Here is a 23,279-nt window from a genome sequence, read left to right as displayed (position 1 = left end):
ATTTTCTGTTGGGGTAACGGCTGCCTCAATCTGAGAAGTATGGAAAACTGATTCCCTGGCAGCCCAGATTTACTGGAGCCTGTCATTCGGCATGTGCAGCAACAGGAGCAGGTGTTGGTAGTGGTGGGCGCCGCTGCCATCTGTATTGACAAAATAACTTTAAATGTGGACTGATTCACTGTTGATGCAAAACAGGTAACGAATTTTGGGGGCTGAATGGCTTTAATCAGTTCCTTCGCTTCTGCATAAGGTTGTTGTTGTTGTGGTATTCAGTCCTGAGACTGTTTTGATGCAGCTCTCCATTCTACTCTATCCTGTGCAAGCTTCTTCATCTCCCAGTACCTACTGCAACCTACTTTCTTCTGAATCTGTTTAGTGTATTCATCTCTTGGTCTCCCTCTACGATTTTTAGCCTCCACGCTGCCCTCCAATACTAAATTGGTGATCCCTCGATGTCTCAGAACATGTCCAACCAACCGATCCCTTCTTCTAGTCATGTTGTGCCACAAGCTCCTCTTCTCTCCAATTCTATTCAATACCTCCTCATCTACCATACCATCTAATCTTCAGCATTCTTCTGTAGCACCACATTTCGAGAGCTTCTATTCTCTTCTTGTCTAAGCTATTTATCGTCCACGTTTCACTTCCATACATGGCTACACTCCATACAAATACTTTCAGAAACGACTTCCTGACACTTAAATCACTACTCGATGTTAACAAATTTCTCTTCTTAAGAAATGCTTTCCTTGCCATTGCCAGTCTACATTTTATATCCTCTCTACTTCGACCATCATCAGTTATTTTGTTCCCCAAATAGCAAAACTCCTTTACTACTTTAAGTGTCTCATTTCCTAATCTAATTCCCTCAGCATCACCCGACTTAATTCGACTACATTCCATTATCCTCGTTTTGCTTTTGTTGATGTTCATCTTATACCCTCCTTTCAAGACACTGTCCATTCCGTTCAACTGCTCTTCCAAGTCCTTTGCTGTCTCTGACAGAATTACAATGTCATCGGCGAACCTCAAAGTTTTTAATTCTTCTCCATGGATTTTAATACCTACTCCGATTTTTTTTGTTTCCTTTATTGCTTGCTCAATATACAGATTGAATAACATCGGGGATAGGCTACAACCCTGTCTCATTCGCTTCCCAACCACTGCTTCCCTTTCATACCCCTCGACTCTTGTAACTGCCATCTGCTTTCTGTACAAATTGTAAATAGCCTTTCGCTCCCTGTATTTTATCCCTGCCATCTTCAGAATTTGAAAGAGAGTATTCCAATCAACATTGTCAAAAGCTTTCTCTAAGTCTACAAATGCTAGAAACGTAGGTTTGCCTTTCCGTAATCTTTCTTCTAAGATAAGTCGTAGAGTCAATATTGCCTCACGTGTTCCAACATTTCTACGGAATCCAAACTGATCTTCCCCGAGGTCGGCTTCTATCAGTTTTTCCAATCGTCTGTAAATAATTCGCGTTAGTATTTTGCAGCTGTGACGTATTAAACTGATAGTTCGGTAGTTTTCACATCTGTAAACACCTGCTTTCTTTGGGATTGGGATTATTATATTCTTCTTGAAGTCTGAGGGTATTTCGCCTGTCTCATACATCTTGCTCACCAGATGGTAGAGTTTTGTCAGGACTGGCTCTCCCAAGGCCGTCAGTAGTTCCAATGGAATGTTGTCTACTCCGGGGGCCTTGTTTCGACTCAGGTCTTTCAGTGCTCTGTCATCTACATCCTCTTCCATTTCCATAATATTGTCCTCAAGTACATCGCCCTTGTATAGGCCCTCTATATACTCCTTCCACCTTTCTGCTATCCCTTCTTTGCTTAGAACTGGGTTTCCATCAAAGCTCTTGATATTCATGCAAGTGGTTCACCTTTCTACCAAGGTCTCTTTAATTTTCCTGTAGGCAGTATCTATCTTACCCCTAGTGAGATAAGCCTCTACATCCTTACATTTGTCCTCTAGCCATCCCTGCGTAGCCATTTTGCACTTCCTGTCAATATCATTTTTGAGACGTTTGTATTCCTTTTTGCCTGCTTCATTTACTGCAATTTTACATTTTCTCCTTTCATCAATTAAATTCAATATTTCTTCTGTTACCCAAGGGTTTCTACTAGCCCTCGTCTTTTTACCTATTTGATCCTGTGCTGCCTTCACTATTTCATCCCTCAAAGCTACCCATTCTTCTTCTACTGTATTTCTTTCCCCCATTCTTGTCAATTGTTCTCTTATGCTCTCCCTGAAACTCTGTACAATCTCTGGTTCTTTCAGTTTATCCAGGTCCCATCTCCTTAAATTCCCACCTTTTTGCAGTTCCTTCAGTTTTAATCTACAGTTCATAACCAATAGATTGTGGTCAGAGTCCACATCTGCCCCTGGAAATGTCTTACAATTTAAAACCTGGTTCCTAAATCTCTGTCTTACCATTATATAATCTATCTGATACCTTTTAGTATCTCCAGGGTTCTTCCACGTATACAGCCTTCTTTTATGATTCTTAAACCAAGTATTAGCTATGATTAACTTATGCTCTGCGCAAAATTCTACCAGGCGGCTTCCTCTTTCATTTCTTAGCCCCAATCCATATTCACCTACTATGTTTCCTTCTCTCCCTTTTCCTACTGATGAATTCCAGTCACCCATGACTATTAAATTTTCGTCTCCCTTCACTACCTGAATAATTTCTTTTAGCTCATCATACATTTCATCAATTTCTTCGCCATCTGCAGAGCTAGTTGGCATATAGACTTGTACTACTGTAGTAGGTGTGGGCTTCGTATCTATCTTGGCCACAATAATGCGTTCACTATGCTGTTTGTAGTAGCTTACCCGTACACCTATTTTTTTATTCATTATTAAACCTACTCCTGCATTACCCCTATTTGATTTTGTATTTATAATCCTGTACTCACCTGACCAGAAGTCCTGTTCCTCCTGCCTCCGAACTTCACTAATTACCACTATATCTAACTTTAACCTATCCATTTCCCTTTTTAAATTTTCTAACCTACCTGCCCGATTAAGGGATCTGACATTCCACGCTCCGATCCGTAGAACGCCAGTTTTCTTTCTCCTGATAACAACGTCCTCTTGAGTAGTCCCCGCCCGGAGATCCGAATTGGGGACTATTTTACCTCCGGAATATTTTACACAAGAGGACGCCATCATCATTTAATCATACAGTAAAGTTGCATGCCCTCGGGAAAAATTACGGCTGTAGTTTCCCCTTGCTTTCAGCCGTTTGCAGTACCAGAACAGCAAGGCCATTTTGGTTAATGTTACAAGGCCAGATCAGTCAATCATCCAGACTGTTGCAGCTGCAACTACTGAAAAGGCTGCTGCCCCTCTTCAGGAACCACACGTTTGTCTGGCCTCTCAGCAGATACCCCTCCGTTGTGGTTGCACCTACGGTATGGCTATCTGTACCGTTGAGGCACGCAAGCCTCCCCACCAACGGCAAGGTCCATGGTTCATTGGGGGGGGGGGGGGGGGGGGCTGCATAAGGTACACGTCATATAACTTCTTGAATTTCTTCTTGGTCCTGGTGGCGGGCCACGCAGGTCCAAACTGGATGTAAGTTGAAGCAGTTAACACATACTGGTGAAGACGTGCTTTCTACACCTGGCTCATGTACTCCTTGGCCGCAGATCCTACAAGTAGCATGACCATTACATGCAGCAGTAATGTGACCAAATCTTTGGCACTTTAAACATAGCAATGGATTTGGAAAATACGGGCGAACAGTTAAGTATAATAAACCAGCCTTAATGTGACTGGGTAAGACTTGCGAATTGAAGGTCAAAATGAATGTTCCATTCACTCTCGTCATCCCTTTCTGAACTTCCGTAATGCCTTCGACAGCCCATTCCTTTTAAAAGACAAGTGTCTTCATCCATGAGTTCTCTGCATGACACCATTCCACAGCTGGAATTTAGGGTCCTATGCAGTTCGGCAACAATGGGGTATTTTCTCAATGCCGTTGATTTAAAAAGTTTCAATCCATAATGTACCACTACAAAGCCTCTTTATTGACTCCAAACCGTTCGTAACACCATCAACACCTTTCTGAATGTAGAATGGAGCACCTTAGCAGTCACAAAAGTATTTTGATTCGCCAGTGTCCTGTTACCGTTACTGATCCTAAATTTTTGAGGAGCAAGCTCAAGAGAGCTACCTTCATGGGATCTCTTGTTTGGTGCGGTAAGAGTGGTCACCAGCAGTCCACCCGATCCATTGAAAGCAGTGCATGAGAAATTAATAATCTCCATAGGCGTTCCAAGAGCAGCTATGGTGACAGATGTCGACCTAGACAGAGCCCGCTTGCCAGGATAAGCATTGTACAAGTGCGGTGCGGCAGGTTCCACAGAGGTCACTGGCTAACGACTATTCTGCCTCAACAGCCATGCTTCCTGAGTTGCTCAACATTTAGAACGAAACAGCGGGCAGTGTGGCTTATGGGATGCCACGGACGCAGCGAGCTGTACTCCCGCTAATTAGCTTTTATTCCGGTGTTTGGATCATCTGACACGAAAACAAACTTGGCAGTGTTACTGTTGAAAACTCATTCATACACTCAAAAAAAAAAAAAAAAAAAATGCAAGGGCCCTGAGATGGAACCTTCTGGGACACGACCTGTAATTAGATCCCAGTTGTACGACGCTTGACGGCTAACAACAGGTCTACTTCCTACTGACACCCTTTCTTTTTCCTGTCAGGGAGGCACGATCTGAATATTTTGCAGCATTTGCTGTTGCACCGTGATATCTTAATTTACTGAAAAGGATATTGTGGTTCACACAATCACATGTGTTTGACAGGTCACGAAATATACCTGCAGCCTTTACTTTATTTTCTAATGAATCAAGTACATCCTCACTATATGTGTAGGTAGCCTTCTCAGCATCAGAATTCTTTACAATACGAACTGTGACTAACTGATTAACTAAATAACTTATTAAGTTTCTATGCTCAGAAGCACACACTCAAATTAACTTCGAGGATTTTTAATGCAAACATTAGAAATTTTTGATTTTAAAGATTTTATGGTAGATATTACTCCTACTGGTCTAGTGAGGATCATATTCATATCGATGAAGTTGTTTGTAATTGCTGATTCCATGGCAGCATCTATTGAACCAGACAACCCCGCCTTATCAAAAATTGTTGGGAACGCTTGCTAAAGTTTTAAAACAACTCACGCATTTGATTTCATTGTATCATTTACTCTTAATGGTGTCTGTCCCTCTTTATCTCTGGTTCTATCAGTCTCCTCCTTTACTACATCCAATATTGTCTTTGTTTCGTTACTTGATGTGACTCTATTCCATTGCAATGCATTTTATTTGCTATCGATATTACTACCTTCAATAGTTTGCAGCGTTTCTTGTTATGAGCTACAGAATCAACATCAGAGCCTTCATTTCTATTGGGAAGGAAGGAAGACTAGAGTTTAACTTTCCCCGTCGACATCGAGGTCTATAGAGGCGGAGCACAAGTTTCGACATATGGGGAAGGAAATCGGTAGTGACCTTTCGCAGGAACCGCCCAGGTATTTGCCTGGAGTGGTTTGGGGAAAACACGGAGAACCTAAATTTGGATGGCCGGACGCGGATTTAAATCGTCGTCCTCCAGAATGCGAGTCCTGTATGCTGACAACTGCGCTATATATTGTTCGTTGTTTCTATTAGGGCTAGTATAAGCATTAGAGATTATGTTACAAATACACATTTTCATTCATCAGAATACGGAGTGATATAAAGTTATGTAATTCACTTGATCTTTTATAAGATGAAGGTAAATATTCATCTTTCGTGAAAGAAAAGTGATGCTTTCGTCTATCGGCTGTGGAAGTATTCCTAGTAATAGGATGAGCTAGGCAGAACCTTCGTATGCAATCGGCAAACAAGCTCTGTACTTCTTGGAAACCGGATGTATCATCAGATACAAATGCTTTCACCAGTACGACACGCTCCACAAAGCTTCGGAAATAATTCACAAGACCCGCCGAACGACCGTGAAAGGGAACATCTAAGTGAATGTACCCTGGACTTTCACCTGTTTCGTAATAACTTTCCGTGTTCTCTTCGGAACTAAACGTAATAGAATCGATGACATTGGTCTCCCGTGGAGAAAGTTGGAATGGACAAGTTTAGAAAAGAGTTTCTGTTTACAGTCTCTTAACACACGTGACGTGTGGTACTTACCAGGGACGCCAGAAAATGCAAGTCAGTAGCGAAATCTACGCGAGCTGTTGACTGGTGTCCAGCCCAAAGAGCAGGTCTTCTGCTGTAACCCTAGTGATTGAAGAAATTTTGTTAACGGCTGAATTACAACAATATGGTACCTCCACATATGTGGAGTATAATACCCTAACTTTTTAATGCAAGTTACTGAACGATGTTTGAACATGTTAAAGGATGGGATGTTCCTCCTCTTTTTCAAGTGTCTTAGAAAATACGATAACAGTAAACTCAGCTGTGGGACCAAATGCATATAAGCCAGCATAATCTTCATCAACATCATAATCATAAAGATGCGCCAACTGAACCGAATGGTGTCTTCTAAACCCCAGTTATACAAAAACAAGGGGGGCAAAGAATTTTTCCTTGTGACAGAGAACTCCTGTGAATCCTGGTCCAGCTATGCTATGTCAATGACGTATTTCTAGATTTCCGGAAAGCTTTTGACACCGTTCCTCACAAGCGACTTCTAATCAAGCTGCGGACCTATGGGGTATCGTCTCAGTTGTGCGTCTGGATTCGTGATTTCCCGTCAGGAACGTCGCAGTTCGTAGTAATAGACGGCAAATCACCGAGTAAAATTGAAGTGATATCAGGTGTTCCCCAGGGAAGCGTCCTGAGACCTCTGCTGTTCCTGATCTATATAAATGACCTGGGTGACAATCTGAGCAGTTCTCTTAGGTTGTTCGCAGATGATGCTGTAATTTACCGTCTAGTAAAGTCATCCGAAGACCAGTATCAGTTGCAAAGCGATTTAGAAAAGATTGCCGTATGGTGTGGCAGGCGGCAGTTGACGCTAAATAACGAAAAGTGTGAGGTGATAAACATGAGTTCCAAAACAAATCCGTTGGAATTCGATTACTCGATAAATAGTACAATTCTCAAGGCTGTCAATTCAACTAAGTACCTGGGTGTTAAAATTACGAACAACTTCAGTTGGAAAGACCACACAGATAATATTGGGGGGAAGGCGAGCCAAAGGTTGCGATTCATTGGCAGGACACTTAGAAGATGCAACAAGTCCACTAAAGAGACAGCTTACACTACACTCGTTCGTCCTCTGTTAGAATATTGCTGCGCGGTGTGGGATCCTTACCAGGTGGGATTGACGGTGGACATTGAAAGGTTGCAAAAAAGGGCAGCTCGTTTTGTATTATCACGTAATAGGGGAGAGAGTGTGGCAGATATGATACGCGAGTTGGGATGGAAGTCATTAAAGCAAAGACGTTTTTCGTCGCGGCGAGATCTATTTACCAAATTTCAGTCACTAACTTTCTCTTCCGAATGCGAAAATATTTTGTTGAGCCCAACCTACATAGCTAGGAATGATTGTCAAAATAAAATAAGAGAAATCAGAGCTCGAACAGAAAGGTTTAGGTGTTCGTTTTTCCCGCGCACTGTTCGGGAGTGGAATGGTAGGGAGAGAGTATGATTGTGGTTCGATGAACCCTCTGCCAAGCACTTAAATGTGAATTGCAGAGTAATCATGTAGATGTAGATGTTGAAATCTTTCATAGAGGCTTCGAATATCCAGGATTTTAGTAACCTTATTTTTCCAACGAATTGGGAGAATTTCTCATATGTCAGCATGATGAAAAAATGAGACTCTAGTGGCAAATCATTGCATTCCAAGCAAGGTTCAAGACGGTTGTTAATGTCTTTCTAAGAATCTTCCTCATACATTTTGCGGCGTTCAGTTGCAGCTGTAGCGGTTATAAAGCTAAGTACTGACAAAGTTATTTGTGCGCTGTTATACAGATATTAAATTTAATAGTTTTTAGCAGTCTTTTGCGCTGCTTGTGGTGAAATAACGATTTAATAAACGTTTGGAAACGTTCGCTCGCTGTGTTTTTAGAGTTTTCTGTACGCTGAAGTCATTTAGTAAATGTCGTGCTTTAGTTTTTAGCTAGCGTATCTTATTGTTTCTAGTGAAATATTTCAGTAAATTTTCATTCAGGGTTTTAACTTCGTTGAGTGTTCCAGTGGCCGCTACACTTTTTGGTTTTAGCTACTAATTTTTTGAAGTTTTGTTGGTATTGGTATTAGTTGGGGTTTAGTAGTATTAATACAAGTAGCTGCTTTCTTATCAGACAGAGAATTTCGAGACCGCTATTGTTAGTTCTATATGTAGTTTTACTGGTGTAACTGAACTTAGGAAGCAGCAAAATTTTACCAAGAGCGAGAAGTGTGGGCTCTGTCGTAGGTTTGTCATTAGTGGGTTACAGTGTGGGAGGATCAGGTAGTGATAGTGGATGGAGCAGGAAACAGCCTTGATAGGGACGGGAAATATGATGTAGGTGGTGGCCTGGTAAAGATAGCTACTCAAACTGGTGGCACTAATGTGCATTTCGTGCAACTGCTTCAGTGTCGTGACCGCCCTCATCTAAATGCGGCTGATAGGCACGTTAACATGGGGCTGGGAAGGCACTCATGGCAGAGAGCATGGATCACATTTCCATGGTGCCTGCTGAGTCTATCATTAGATCGGGTTTCACTAGGCACGACCTGCATCTCAGTAGATATGGGAAGTGGAGGCTGGCAAAGCTTGTAGGTGACAGTGTGGTGGGTGGTGGTGGGATCACTCATGGAAAAATTCCTGTAGTAGATGGTGTTAGAGCTGCACCATTTTTAGATTGAAGTCAGCTGATGGGTATACCTGCTTAAAGGAAGTCCCTCTAACCAAGGGCTCACCTTCAGAGGACGTCATGTTTCCAAGTATGGAAGGAATTAGCATATTTCATTAAAATATAAGAAGTATTAGAGATAAAGTTAATGAACTGCTTATAGATGTTGACTCTGAAATTATTGATATATAGGAGCACCACGTAAACAGTTTGACAATTCAGATGCTTCCTTTACCAGGATACGGATTAGCTGGCTGTTTTTCGAGGTGTTCCTTGTGGGGTGGGGGAGTGACTAAGTACGTAAAAAGACAGTATTCCAATTGAGTCCATAGACGTAACACGACACTCCACTGATCAGATATTTGAATGTTGTGCAGGGGCATTTGAATATAGTGAAACTAAACTGCTAATTGTTGTTGTTTATAGGCCCCCCAACTCTGATTTCAGAGCATTTCTGCTGAAGCTAGAGAGGATTCTTGAGTCACATTATAGGAAGCACCAGAAATTAGTTATACGTGGTGACTTCAATCTTAATTTTTTATATGATGGTGCAAGAAAAAGTATGTTGGTAGATCTCCTAAATTCATATGATCTGATGCAGACAGTGCTATTTCCAACTAGGGCGCAGGGGAACAGTAGCACAGCCATAGACAATATTTATATTCATTCTTTATTACTAGATAGTCATTCTGTTAGTAAAAGGGTGAATGGCCTTTCTGGCCACGATGCGGAAATTTTAACATTAAAAGGTTTTTGTAGTCAAACAAATGTCACATATAATTACAAACTATGTAGGAAAGTTCATCCAACAGCAATAGAGAGTTTTTTAAACCTCATCAAGGAACAAGAGTGGCAGTATGTTTATAGTGCTGATAACATAGATGATAAATACAATACTTTCCTTAACACATTTCTCATGCTCTTTGAGAGTTTCTTTCACTTAGAACGTTCTAAACGTGGTACTAGTAGTAAAAGGCAGCCTAGGTGGCGGACTAGTGGGGTAAGCATATCATGTAGAACAAAGCGGAAATTATATTAAAATTTTAAAAGTAGTCACAATCAAGCTGCAGTATCCCATTACAAACAATACTGTAAGTTGCTAAAAAATGTTATTAGGAAGACAAAGAGTATGTGGTATGCAAATAGAACAGCTAATTCACAGGATGAAATTGGAACCATATGGTCTGTTGTGAAGGAAGTGTCTGGTCAGCAGCACAAGGTCGACAATATAAAGTCAGTCTGTAGTAAAAAGTATTTCTGTTATTGATAATCAGATTATGTACAGTATTTAACAATCATTTTCTGAGCATTGTGGTGAATTAAATAAAAATTTAGTTTCTACAGGGAACCATATAATCCTCTTGGCAAATGCTTTTCCGAGATTGATGAGCAAAGTACTCCTCTGTGATACAGACAAGGGGGAGATTGAGTCAATAATTAAATCACTGAAGACTAAGGACTCTCATGGATATGATGGAGTGCCTAGCAGAATATTAAAGTACTGTGCTGCTCATGTTGGCCCTTTATTTAGGCATATTTGTAATTTTTCCTTTAGGAATGGTCAGTTTCCTGAACGATTAAAGTACTCAGTAGTAAAGCCACTTTATAGAAAGGGAGAAGGGATAATACAGACAATTTTAGACCTATTTCTATGCCATCAGTGTTTGCTAAAGTTATTGAAAATTTGTGTATGTAAGGATAATTGATCATTTTATATCTCATGATTTACTATCAAATGTACGGTTCAGCTTTAGAAGTCATTTTAACAACTGAAAATGTTATATTCGCTTTTCTCTGTGAGATACTGGATGGGTTAAACTAAAGGTTTCGAGCGCTAGGCATATTTTTTGATTTATCTAAGGCATTTGATTCTGTTAATCACAAAATATTGCTCCAGAAGTTGGACCATTACGGACCACGGGGATTAGCTCACAACTGGTTCACCTCTTACTTTAGCAACAGACAGCAAGAGGTCATTTTACACAGTGTTGATAATGGCTGTGATGTGGGGTCTGGGTGGGGTACGGTTAAGTTGGGAGTGCCCCAGGGATCAGTGCTGAGCCACTCCTGTTCCTTATTTATGTATATGATATGCCCTCTAGTATTACAGGTAATTCTAAAATATTTCTTTTTGCTGATGACATTAGCTTGCTAGTAAAGGATGTTGTGTGCAATATTGGCTCGGTTTCATATAGTGCAGTTCATGACACAAGTTCATGGCTTGTAGAAAATAAACTAACGCTAAATCACAGTAAGACTCAGTTTTTACAGTTTCTAACACACAATTCAACAAAACCTGACATTTTAATTTCACAGAATGGGCATATGATTAGTGAAACTGAACAGTTCAGATTTCTAGGATAGATAGTAAACTGTCGTGGAAAGCCCACATTCAGGATCTTGTTCAAAGACAATGCTGTTATTTTTACTATTCGAACGGTATCTGAAATGAGTGATCGTTCTACACGAAAATTAGTCTACTTTGCTTATTTTCATTCGCTTATGTGGTATGGTATTATATTTTGGGGTAACTCTTCCCATTCTAAAAAGATTGTCGACCCTCTTCACTAGTTCGGGTATTCCTAAGTTAGCACTATTAACACGCAGGTTGTCTCCCTTTCCCATGTGCTGCTCATGTTGTCCTGTCTGTCTTATAAATAAATAAAAGCTTCAATATCCACTAACGTGTTATAAGGAAAGAAAGAAAGTTCCATGTCCAGTCACACCTTATAAAAACTACACAAAATCGCACAAACTCACTCCTGAGAGGGAGTGCACTTATACTTACATAATGTCGAATATTACAGAAAATATTTCCACTAATTTAATAATGAAGTCCTACAACGTTCTACAAATGGCGAAAGAAAACAGTTTGCCTGCAGCAAGACAGAAACACACTACTTATTGTTTAGTAACTATAGTCTGATTAAATTGATAGTTGTCATTTCACATGTGGGATGTGTCTCCTTCCAGTGACAGCGCTCAGCGTCACTCCCGAACTATTTGCCGTCGCCAAAACTCCACAACAAACAGTTCAATTTCAATTCTTTGTCTGGCTTTTATTCATGTTGTGTTTGGATCCTGAATACTGGGTCCGGCCCTTTTATTTGTTATTTCATCACACATGATAAACACACCCAAAACAACACACATAAAATGAGGCAACGAAATAACGCACATTTCGAACACACTACTGGCTGAAGATTACTGGAGTCTTTCGCATTAGATGCGGCTCAGCTTCACATATTCAATCAATGTCACCACAGAAATCAGGTTATAATAGGTAAACTTCATAGGACATGTAAAACCGAAGGCGGTAAATGATTGTTGTAACTGCTTTTATAGATAAGTAAATATAACATTAGTTACCAACACACTTTCGTAGAGCAGTAATAACATAACAGTTCAAGAGGCAGAAACTCGTGAGTTCAAATCCTGTCAGGTGATAGTTGTTTTTTTTGTTTTTTTTAACCTTAATCAATATGACTCTAATTATTATTATTTTCACTTACCGATAACTGGTTTCCACGTATTTTTTTTTAATTTTTAATTTCCAGTCTTTTGTCACATCTTTTTCGTCATCGTATTGACTCTTTCCTTTGCTCTTATTTTTCTTCCAGTCATTCTTTTTTCGTTTGGAATCTGCCTGTAACTGAGTTCCACCCAGGACTGCTCATCAGTCAGGATCACGTCACCTTGGGTAGCAAAACTCATATGTCACCTCGCTTTTAGCACTGAACCTGAATCTTTTCTTGAGTTTGCTTGTACAGGTCAGCTTTAATCGCTGTGAGCAAAGCGAGCGTGATTAATAGTTCTGCCGCAGATGTTGTGTTTAGGTTAGGACACGAGCGTAAATTCAGGGCTATAAAACGCGTTCTCTGCCGCAATTCAATCACTGGTCATTTAAAATCAGCTATAGACAGAGTACCTCATGCTTCCACCATACCTGAAGGCAGTAGCTTCCAACATCGCTCCATGTTACATGAACAGCATTTCAGCACTTTTGAAGTGATCCGCGATGTCTTCATATTGGCTTTAACCAAATGGTATACCGTGGGAACACTGTAGCGCCAAGTGACAGACATCCACTATCAAGTAATTTTACACTGAAACGCCAAAGAAACTGGTATAGGCATGCGTATTCAAATACAGAGTTATGTAAACAAGCAGAAAATGGCACTGCAGTCGGAAATGACTATATAAGACAACTAGTGTGTGGCCAAATTGTTAGATCGGTTGCTGTTGCTACAATGACAGGGTATCTAGACTTAAGTGAGTGGGACACAGCATCTCCGAGGTAACAATTAAGTCCCTACTTTCTCGAGTGTACCGATAAAACATCAAATCTCCGACATCATGGAGGGTGGAAAAAGATCCTGCAAGAATGGGACCAATGACGACTGAAGAGAACCATTCAACATGACAAAAGTGCAACCCTTCCGCAAATTGCTGCAGGTTTCAATGCTGGGCAATCATCAAATATTAGTGTGTGAACCATTCAACAAAACATCATTGATATGGGCTTTTGGAGCAGAAGGCCCACTCGTGTACACTTGATGACTGCATGACACACAGCTTTATACCTCACCTGTGACCATCAACTCCAACATTGGACTGTTGATGACTGGAAACATGATGCCAGATCAGATGAGTCTCGTTTCAAATTGTATCGAACGGATGGATGTGTATGGGTATGGTGACAGCCTCATGAATCGATGGACCCTGCATGTCAGCAGGGGACTGTTCAAGCTGATGGAGGCTCTGTAATGGTGTGGGGCGTGTGCAGTTGGAGTGATATGGGGCCCCTGATACATCTATATACGTCTCTGACAAGTGACACTCAACTCAGAATCAAAGGGTCACAATCAATTCTGATGACATTGCTGCAAATTGTGAGCTTCGCTGAAATTCCATGCTCAAGTCTCGCCTTCTGAGTCTTCTCTACCAGTCATTGGAATGATCCAAGTGTGACCTCAGAGCCCAGCATCATTTATTCCGAAGTGTGTTACAATATGCAGTTAGTTGCATCCCGATCCATCAATGGCTGCCAGAATAGCCTCTTCAGCATCTGAATGAGGCTCTAAGATATAACTGAGTGCACCTGGTGTCCTTTCCTGCCGCTTGCTCCATAAGGGGTACCATTATCAATTGCAGGATCCATCTTTCAAGAGAATGCTTAGATATGCATTGCTTGCTGTGAAATTATCACTAGAGCACAAGGTGTTTAGGAATGTTAATGAGGTTGCTTTTTACAATAATATTAACAACAAAATCTGACTTTGGTGTATGTGCTTTACACGATGCTTGTAGTGCTCTGAATTTCTATGCTTTGAATATTTTTGTGACACACATCACCCTGGAGAATACATAGGTTCTCCTGAAGTGTGAAAGTAAAAAATTAAAGCAAACATTGATATACTAGTATTTACATGTTTTTCATTTTCAGTTACTTTTGATTTTATAGGCAATAGTTATATAAGATTAGCGACGATAAAATCTGTTTTTAATAAGAATGGAAATGCATTTTTCTTTTGTCAATAACACCATTGCATTTCTCAATGTCACAAAAAGTATTGATGTCACATAAGCCTATTTCTGCAACAACAAAGAAACGCAATATACGGATTGGAAAAATTCGTAACTGTGTGTGACGTAGCAAGCTGGAATATTTTTTACTTCCCCTCTTGTTTCGCCATCTGCCTCCTTAAATTCAGTTTTTCACTTGTAAATAATTACCATTAACATATGTGAATGAATATAATCTGCATTTCCATAAAAGAGAAAGGTTGTCCCTCAGTTTTAAAGAATCTAGCATCAGATCTAATTTTGTGCTTAGTTTTATGTATGTAATTGACTTTCTCATTTATTTTGACTAGTACTTGTTAATATCTTTTGTTGTAGGGTGAAATCAGTAATTGTTCCGTAACTTAAATTCTATTGTTGACGTATAAACAAATACAAATTCTTTACTAATTACAACCATTTGAGAGACGAAACAATAGCATTCTTAAAGGATCTATGTGGCGCTATTCGAAAACATATTAGCAAAACAATTGCAAAGTAATTAACAGTTCTGTCAAAAGTAGTGTTTACATAACGATATACGTTAATTTCTTCATTTAAACAAATAATACGGGCTAAACCTTGTAGTTTAAACGAACGAATTTTTCGATGAATTCAGTTAATTTAATGAGTGATGTTTCAATTGTAATTTCTGTAAATTTAACATTGAACAATGAGTAGTTTCAAGTACGTATTACTGTGAGGATATATAAGGACCTCAGTTTTTGTCAAAAAAAAAAAAAAAAAAAATGTCCCGAGGCAGTCAGTCCACTACCAAGTTTCAGACGAGAAGCCTGTGTTGGTTAGAGCAACAAATTTAACTGTGAAATAGGTGTTACATAATTAGGCCGTGTGTTAAAACAATGGCAGTGTCAGCTCCATACATATCTGTTTATTCTTCAAGAACAGTGAACTTTGTGGTTAGGTTTTTAATGCTCGTAGATGTTCAGTAGTAAACTATTGTAGCAGTATGTGGAGGTTTGCCTGCAAACTATTAATTAGGCCTACGTAAAGTTTAAACAGTAGTGCGTATGTAACTGTGTATTATTGGGAGCTTGTGAACAGTGAATGTAAAAGACTGTGAAACGCAACTGTGCATCTGTCGGCTACATCATTTACAGTAGACAGTAGTTGCACTTCCACCCCCTATTTTTTCAGCCAGTACATCGACACTGAGGACAATCCAGAAAGAAATAAAAAGCAGGCAAAACAGTCACATGTGCTCCTAGCCACTATGCCACCAACTAGCTTAGGGTAATACCATGTGCGCAAACTGATGAAACAGTATCAAAATCTTTGACTGTCATTTTCTCAGAAACTAATGACTGTTGGCAACGAAGACAAAGCAGGTGTTCACTTATTGTCACCTTTCTTTCACCCTGCAAAGTTTCTACTGTATCAGAGAGCTGCCTATGGTGGGCTCCTCTCATTAGTCAAGAACATTGTTGCTTTCTTAGTGGCTTTGTATCATAAATCTCTAAGAATTGATTGTAAACGTCTGTGTCACATTTTCAAAACTCTAACAACTCCTTAACCTTGTGTGTATCAGTTACTTCTACTGTGTAAGCAGTAAGTGGCAGCTTTTGTTTATACCAAGATTCATCAATAGGTCTCAGTTTTTAGTGGCCTTTTAAACCCATTGCATCAAATGTCTCTGTGGCTGGAAGACCATTTACATCAATATGTGATCGTGAAACCAGAAGCACTTTACACACACTGGCTCTACCTGGAAAGAGTATTAGCATATTGTAGTATATTGTCATTGCAGGAAGTATTTGGCAAGGGGTAAAGAAATAATTCATAAGTAAAAACATCTCTTCTTAAATACACTAACATTTGTGAGAATTGTAACACCAAAAATGATACATGCATGTAAAATGAAGTTTATACCAAATATCAAGTGCATGACAACTCAAAAATGATTAAATTCACAGTATTGTACAAAATCATTGTGGTGTGAATCCTACACATGCTGAAATCAAAAACCCTAAACATCATGAACCAGAATCAAGAATGGTCTCTCTCCATGCACTTTATATGTATACTAGTTGAGCTGGCAATGCTTCACAATTGAATATACATCCTAATGTTCTTCTCCCCCCCTCTCTCTGTTCATCTTCTCCCCTCCTCTGTATTTGTTTATTTCTGCCTCCCCCCTCTCTGTCCATCACCTACTCACGTCTCCCCCTCTACGTCCATCTCCTCCTCCCCATATCTCTCTCCAACTCCTCCCCCTTCTATCCCTGTCCATCTCGTCCTTCCCCTATCTGTTCATTTCATCCCAACCTTTCTGTCCATCTCCCCTCCCCCTGCCAGATGGACATTGAGCTTTGTTTATTTTTGTTGCCAATATTTTTACTATGATTTGGAACTGAAGTTGATTAAAATAAATAGTTGGGATTGTTGTCATAAGGTGTATGAGAGACCTCTCATTTTGCTAGATCTGTGAGGATAATAGCTTCAATAAAAGTATTTCATGTAGTTCTAATCTGTAAACAAGCAGGAATACCAAGTTTCAGATGATTCAGATTCTATATTAGTATTCTGATCATAGGCCAATAAACCATAAATACAATTTTCTTGTTAAAAGAGACTGTGAGAAACAAAACAGCACACAGTTGTCTATAGAAGTTTTGTTCAAAGTTATGTATAAGGAGAAAGAATATATATGGGAGAAGCAATTTGTCTAGTAGTTTAAATGCGCTACTATCATAGTCAACATTGACTGTGAGAAAGAAAATGAAACTGTACATTTTCACAATGCAGCATTTACTTTCTCACTGTCATTTTTAACAAAAAACCTGTACATTTTTGTTTAAAAATATATAGGCTATATCCATCTGATTGTTTTTTAGAGTATTATGTAAAAATCTGAAATACGTCAGTAAAGAACTTTTCAAGATTTTTGCTAGCAACTTTTATCTGTTATATATTATACTATATATATTAAAAATATATTGCCCTTAAATGTTTATTAAAATGGTACTGTTGTGGTCAGTCAAAAGACTGGTTTGATGCAGTTTCCCATGCTACTCTATCCTGTGCAAGCCTTATCATCTCCGAATAACTACTGCAAGCAACATCATGCTGAATCTCCTTACTGTGTTTGTCCCTTGGTCTTCCTCTACAATTTTTAGCCCCTGCACTTCCCTCCAACACTAAATTCATGATCCCTTGATGTCTCAGAATGTGCCCTATAATTGATCCCTTCTTTTGGTCATGTTGTGCCACAAATTTCATGTCTCCCCAATTCTAACCAGTACCTTTTCATTAGTTATGTGATCAATCCATCTAGTCTTCAATATTCCTCTGTAACATGAATTTTTATTAAAGTATCATTTAAAAATTTGAAGCAATTGGTCAAGAAATTTTCAAGATTTTTGTTAAGATTCCCCATTTCATAGTATATGATTTTTATATACCATGTAAATTTTTTTGAAACTTAGCCTATATCTGTCAAAACATTTCTTAGATTATTGTGCAAAAACCTGAAGTAAATCAGTCATTTACTTCTTGAGGTTTTTTGGTAACAATATTAAACATCAACTTTCTTTATACAGTTGTACAGGTTTTAAATACATATATTTTTACACCATATAGTCTGGAGGTTTATTAGAGTACCATTTAAAAATTTGAAGTAAATCAGTTAAGTACATTTTGAGATTTTTGGTAACAAAATTAACATTGACATGTCTTTATATAGTAGTGTAGATGAGACCACAAAGCACAAGTAGTGGCTAATGGAGAACCATGATGAACGTGTTTACGATCAACCGCATCCTAGACTGTTCAGTGGGTGATTGGCTAGGCGGCAAATGTGAAGATTTGGAAAATAGTGCTACCTATCACCTTTCAAAGAAGGCTTGCATCACATGTGGCCAGACACTGGTCTGCTGATCTGAGGCATTTGGATGTTCCTGAAGAAGGGACAATACCTCAAGCTCTTTGAAGTAGCAGCTTCTATTCATATTGTTCTTACTATGGAGCATCCAACAATGCATTGTGCCACATCCAATGACTCATTAAATGTTACTTTGATGCCTGTTTGCTCTGTCACACAACAGTGTACACCTCCATATTTCACTCACCAGGACTGGTTAAAGTGAGACTGGTTCAAAACCACCAGACCGTGTCAGTCAATACACCAGTGATTGCATTTAAAGGCTTTAGAGGTTTCGGAAGTATGGAAAACATCAGAGTGGCACACTTATCAGAATTGTTAAGTGTTGATACTGACAGGTTCATGCCCATTGGAGTGACCAATGTTGAGACAGCACTGTGGACAAAGCTGTACTGTTTGTTGTACTTATGTGAGCAAGATGGTGTTCAACAGTGATAAGCCCCAGTCCTTCTCTTTGCTACTTATTATTCTCCCTCTCGTCTGCTGCCCTCTTGTACACGCCTCTATCATGGCAGTATGCCCGGGATAGGAAAAATATCACAGTATGACAAACTCATTACAAAGAGATCAATCGTTCTCCCTCAGCAAAACCCATAAAAGTGCTATTTTGCCCTTTGACACTTCTTTTCGTGTTTTCATTTCATTTAACAGCCCTTCATTGACTGAGCTGTGTGGAAAACTTATCTTTTCAATCACCATTGGGTGTACACATATCTTCTCTTAATTACCTGCTACTAGTAAACTGCTTAACAAATCAGCTTTCTGGATGGTGAAATTTTAGCAAAATTTGTATTATCTGTTTGTATATTTTGTTCTATAGTTTTTATATTCATATTTATTGTTATGCTTTTACTGATTTTCATTTTTTATTAGCTGTCTAACTATGTTCCCTTGTCCCCAGGTCAGCTAAAGGTAAATTCTGTTCTGGTTGTGACACAGAACATACCTACAACAAATGGCGTTATTCATGCTATTGACAGCCTTTTATGAAGCTACTAGCAAGTGTGCACAGACAGAAGAAGCTGCCATGATTTTCCAGGTGCACAATTCAGTGAGCATGCCTGGAAATATAGTCATATGGGACAAACAAATACCGTGTTGTAGACCAGAAACTACTCCACAAAAAATGTTGTCATGCAATAGGGAATCAGTTTTAAAGGAACATTTATAAGTCTGAATGTGATATATGAAGAGACTCTCTTACAAAACATCACAGTATTTTATATTAATTGTGTATGCATTTGCAATGATCAATGATTGTTCATTGTTATGACAAAATATATTTTTACCTCATGATCCTCCTGCTGGAGAGTGAGCTGCCTGAGCATTACATAAAATTGCTCATAATTCAAAACTACTTGAAACTTTGGCATAATCATAATTTTTTGAACATTGGCAAGTCACCTACAAAAGTATACACTGGTAATAGATTATGAAAGCATGTTTTAAATAATAAGTTACTTCAGGTTTTGTGAAGTCATCCCATAAACAGTTAAACTATATTTTAATGCAAAAACTGATACAGCAATCAGTAAAGCCATTTTCATTTCTAATGTGGATTTGTAGCCCTAAGAATCAAAAGAGTCAAAATCATTTATTTCTCTACATATCTTAGAGTACATGGTAAATCAGATATGAATACTACAACTGCCAGTGCTCTAGTATGAATAATGTTCAAATGAATGTATGCTTTTGATTTCCATTACCTACAAAGCTGGTGCAATTTTTGAATGTGTGATGCTCCCAATAATGTGTGAATGATGTAAAATTTATAGATGTTAAGTAGAAAGTATATGTAGTAAATTATGACTTTATACAAACTGTAAATGAAGATTTTTTAATAAACAGTGAGAAATAAACAATTGTTTTTTACTTTGAATTGTAGTCAGTGGTTCACGTTTTCATTACATTCACTGCATCAGGTAGCTATGTTTATTCAAATTTACCTCTTATGAAGCAAATGGCTTACAAGTCCATGATCAAATTTAACTTCCTATTAACAGCAAAGAACAACAGTGAAAAACAAATTACACATCAAGAATGAGCTATGAACACAGGGTAAATGTCATCTTTGACAGTACGGTGGTAATGCATTTAAAGAGGTTAACATTAAATAGTAAATAAATTTAAATGGAACAAACAAGAAGAAACATCTGAACTATACACAAAAAACACGGCCTATATAATAATTTTAATTAAATTAACAATCACAATAAAAGAAAATTAGTATGTGATGAGACTATTAAAGAATAGTCTGAAGATATATTACATGTGGAAGGTGTCCAGAAACAGAGTAAAACATAAAATTGACAGCTGTAACAATAGTATGTGTGGTGTACATAGACAATCACAATAAAATGAATAAATGCATGGAAAATGGAAGAATAGAAAGGAACATACAGTGTGGGAAGTATTGGAAAACTGCCAGGAGTAAGTGAAATTTAGAAGAGGGAAAATATTGAGCTGTGTTTGGTCATTTAATATTAAATAGTTAGGGCTAAATAAAGTTTAAAAGAAGGGAGGTGCTGGAGTTGGCAGTCATGTGTGCTTGAGGTGTGCTTGTTTGTGTGTGTCCCTCTTTAACTGATGAAGGCTGTGGTCAAAAGCTTTGTGTAAGTGTCTTTTAATTATGCCTGTCTGCTAATTAACATGTCTTCTATACAGTAGGTATCAATCTGTATTTTCCTACATTGTTGATATCCATAAGTGGCATTGATGTGTATAATATATTGAGGTGCTGCCTGTGCATAGACAAGTTTACCAAGCAGTCTGAGTCCTGTTTCCTTGTCGCTTAGAATTCTTTCACATTGTAGTCATATTAACATGCTGGTGGGATTACTTTGCATTCTTTCACTTGTCCTATAGCACCATCATCTCAGACAATGAAGTAAAGTGAAAAAAAGGTATTTGTTCTATAGAAGTGTGCAGTAAGCATATGGTGTGAAGCCAATAACTGAACATATTCCACAAAGCTCCCCAGGGACAAAGGAAGTCTAATGCTTACATGCCAATTTGTATACTTCCTGTCGATATTTGTGATTAAGATCAAGTCTGAATTTAGGATGAAGCTCTCTGTGGCTTTAATCACTGTGTGAGCATGTCAATGCTGTCAAGATTCACTGTCAATTGTATTGTCTGTTAGAGATCAGGTTATGTGTGATTGAGTTGTGAGGGGTTGATGTAGAAAATTCAAGGCTGGTCACACAGATTTACATGATGAAAATAATCAAGAAAGACATGCAGATGTAATTGATACACTCATGTAATATGTTACCAAAATTTTGTGTGTGGGACATCAGTTCACAATTCCCAAAATTTCTGATGTGCTGCAGATTTCAAGGATAATCTTTTTTAACACTGGCATGGATAGTTTAGGTCACCATAATTTTTGAGCAAGGTGGGTACCAAAATGTCTAAAATGTGGGCCTTGACATTCCCCGTCACTGCTGTGAAGAGGGAGGGGGGTGGGGGGTGGGGGGGGGGGTGGGGGGTATTTTAACAGAATTATAGCTTCAGTTACCAGAAACTTGCAGTTGTGTGTGTGAGAGTTGTGTTCGTGTGTGCCTGTGTTGGTTGTCTATTTTTGACGAAGGCCATGCTGGCCAAAAGCTAATTTGTCGCAGTCTTTTTGTTGTGCCATCTCCGACTCACTGTTTCCACTATATGGTGAGTAGCAACTTTCCTGTTTATAATATTGTTACATTTCATCCTGGATTTTCCAATGCTTGATTTGCAGAATTGTGACTTAATATGAGACATGGATGCAGTATGTGAACTCTCAAAGTAAGTGAATGCATCTTCATTCTCCCAATAAGCCCAAAAAATTAAAGCAGACTCTGTTAAACTTTAAAATGATGGTTCCAGTTTTTTGAGATGACAAATGGAACTTTGACAACAGATTTTATGATAGAAATCAGTGAGACTACAGTGACATCACGAGTTCATTATGAGAAAGTTGTGAAACTTGAAGGTCAGTTAAACACACAGTGCAACATGGTTACCAAAGAAACAATTCTCCTTCCTGAAAATTTGTACCTGCCTACTGTGAATCAAGAGAAGGAAAAAGTCAGACTTTTTATCCCTATAGTCCAACTTGACACCAAGCAACTTTCACTTCTTCCTCAAGATGAACGTCCAATTGGCTCTTAAACACTTTATGACTGACAATGAGCTGAAAGATGCTGTCAGCAACTGGCTGAAACACCAAATGGTACTATTCTTTGATGAGGAATAATGGAGCTGGTGTCACTATAAGACAAATATTTTTATTCACGTGGCAGCTGTATGGAGAAGTAATGTCAACAAGTAAGTACAGATTTCATGCTTTTTTTTTAACAGGCAGTCAGAAGTTAATTAATGAATAGCCCTTTTATGTAGTAACAGTTCCCATAATGATCAGTGTGGGTAGATTAGCACTCCTCACAATTAGCTGTCAGTATACTGAAGTAGCATGCAGCAGCTGCTTCTGCCTGTTAACATACTTTCTTGTTTGACATCATTACAGGTTCTTCTTCATTATGAAACTTACATAAGATGATAAGTAAATGAATAATATATCAGTAGATTTGTTATGCTTAACTGAACATCACATGTAAATCACTGGAACAGAACAGTCTCCTCAAGTACTGGTCAATCATAGGTCATTTGCATGTAAGAAGGTGACATACTATGTGCAGAGAGGGATGAAGAACACTTTTGAGGTGTCACCAATGTGCTCTTTTTTATCTTATTTTATTTATTTTTTACACATTTCATGAATACAGATTATGATAAACCAGAAAGATGTGGAATGAGGTGGGACTGCAAACAAAGACATACAATAAACACATGTACAATATACAAAATATAATACAGAATTGTGAGTAAGCTTAAATGTAGAAGTAAAATGAATAAGATATTTTTCAAGTAACATCATGTAATTGCTGAAAATAACGTAAGGAA

General features: G+C 38.6%; 1 protein-coding gene across 1 annotated transcript in view; it reads left to right on the top strand.

The window, feature by feature from the left end:
- Positions 1 to 20,169, top strand: part of LOC126484282 (proteoglycan 4) — a 300,519-nt gene extending 280,350 nt beyond the window's left edge. Inside the window, exon 7 of the mRNA XM_050107709.1 lies at positions 19,240 to 20,169. Within this exon, the coding sequence (XP_049963666.1) occupies positions 19,240 to 19,328 (89 nt within the window). The 3' untranslated portion in view covers positions 19,329 to 20,169. The remainder of the gene's footprint in view (positions 1 to 19,239) is intronic.
- The last annotated feature ends 3,110 nt before the right edge of the window (positions 20,170 to 23,279 follow it).

The sequence above is a fragment of the Schistocerca serialis genome, chromosome 6 (genome assembly GCF_023864345.2).
Source record: "Schistocerca serialis cubense isolate TAMUIC-IGC-003099 chromosome 6, iqSchSeri2.2, whole genome shotgun sequence".
Lineage (NCBI taxonomy): Eukaryota > Metazoa > Arthropoda > Insecta > Orthoptera > Acrididae > Schistocerca > Schistocerca serialis.
This window is presented reverse-complemented; position numbering and strand designations above follow the sequence as displayed.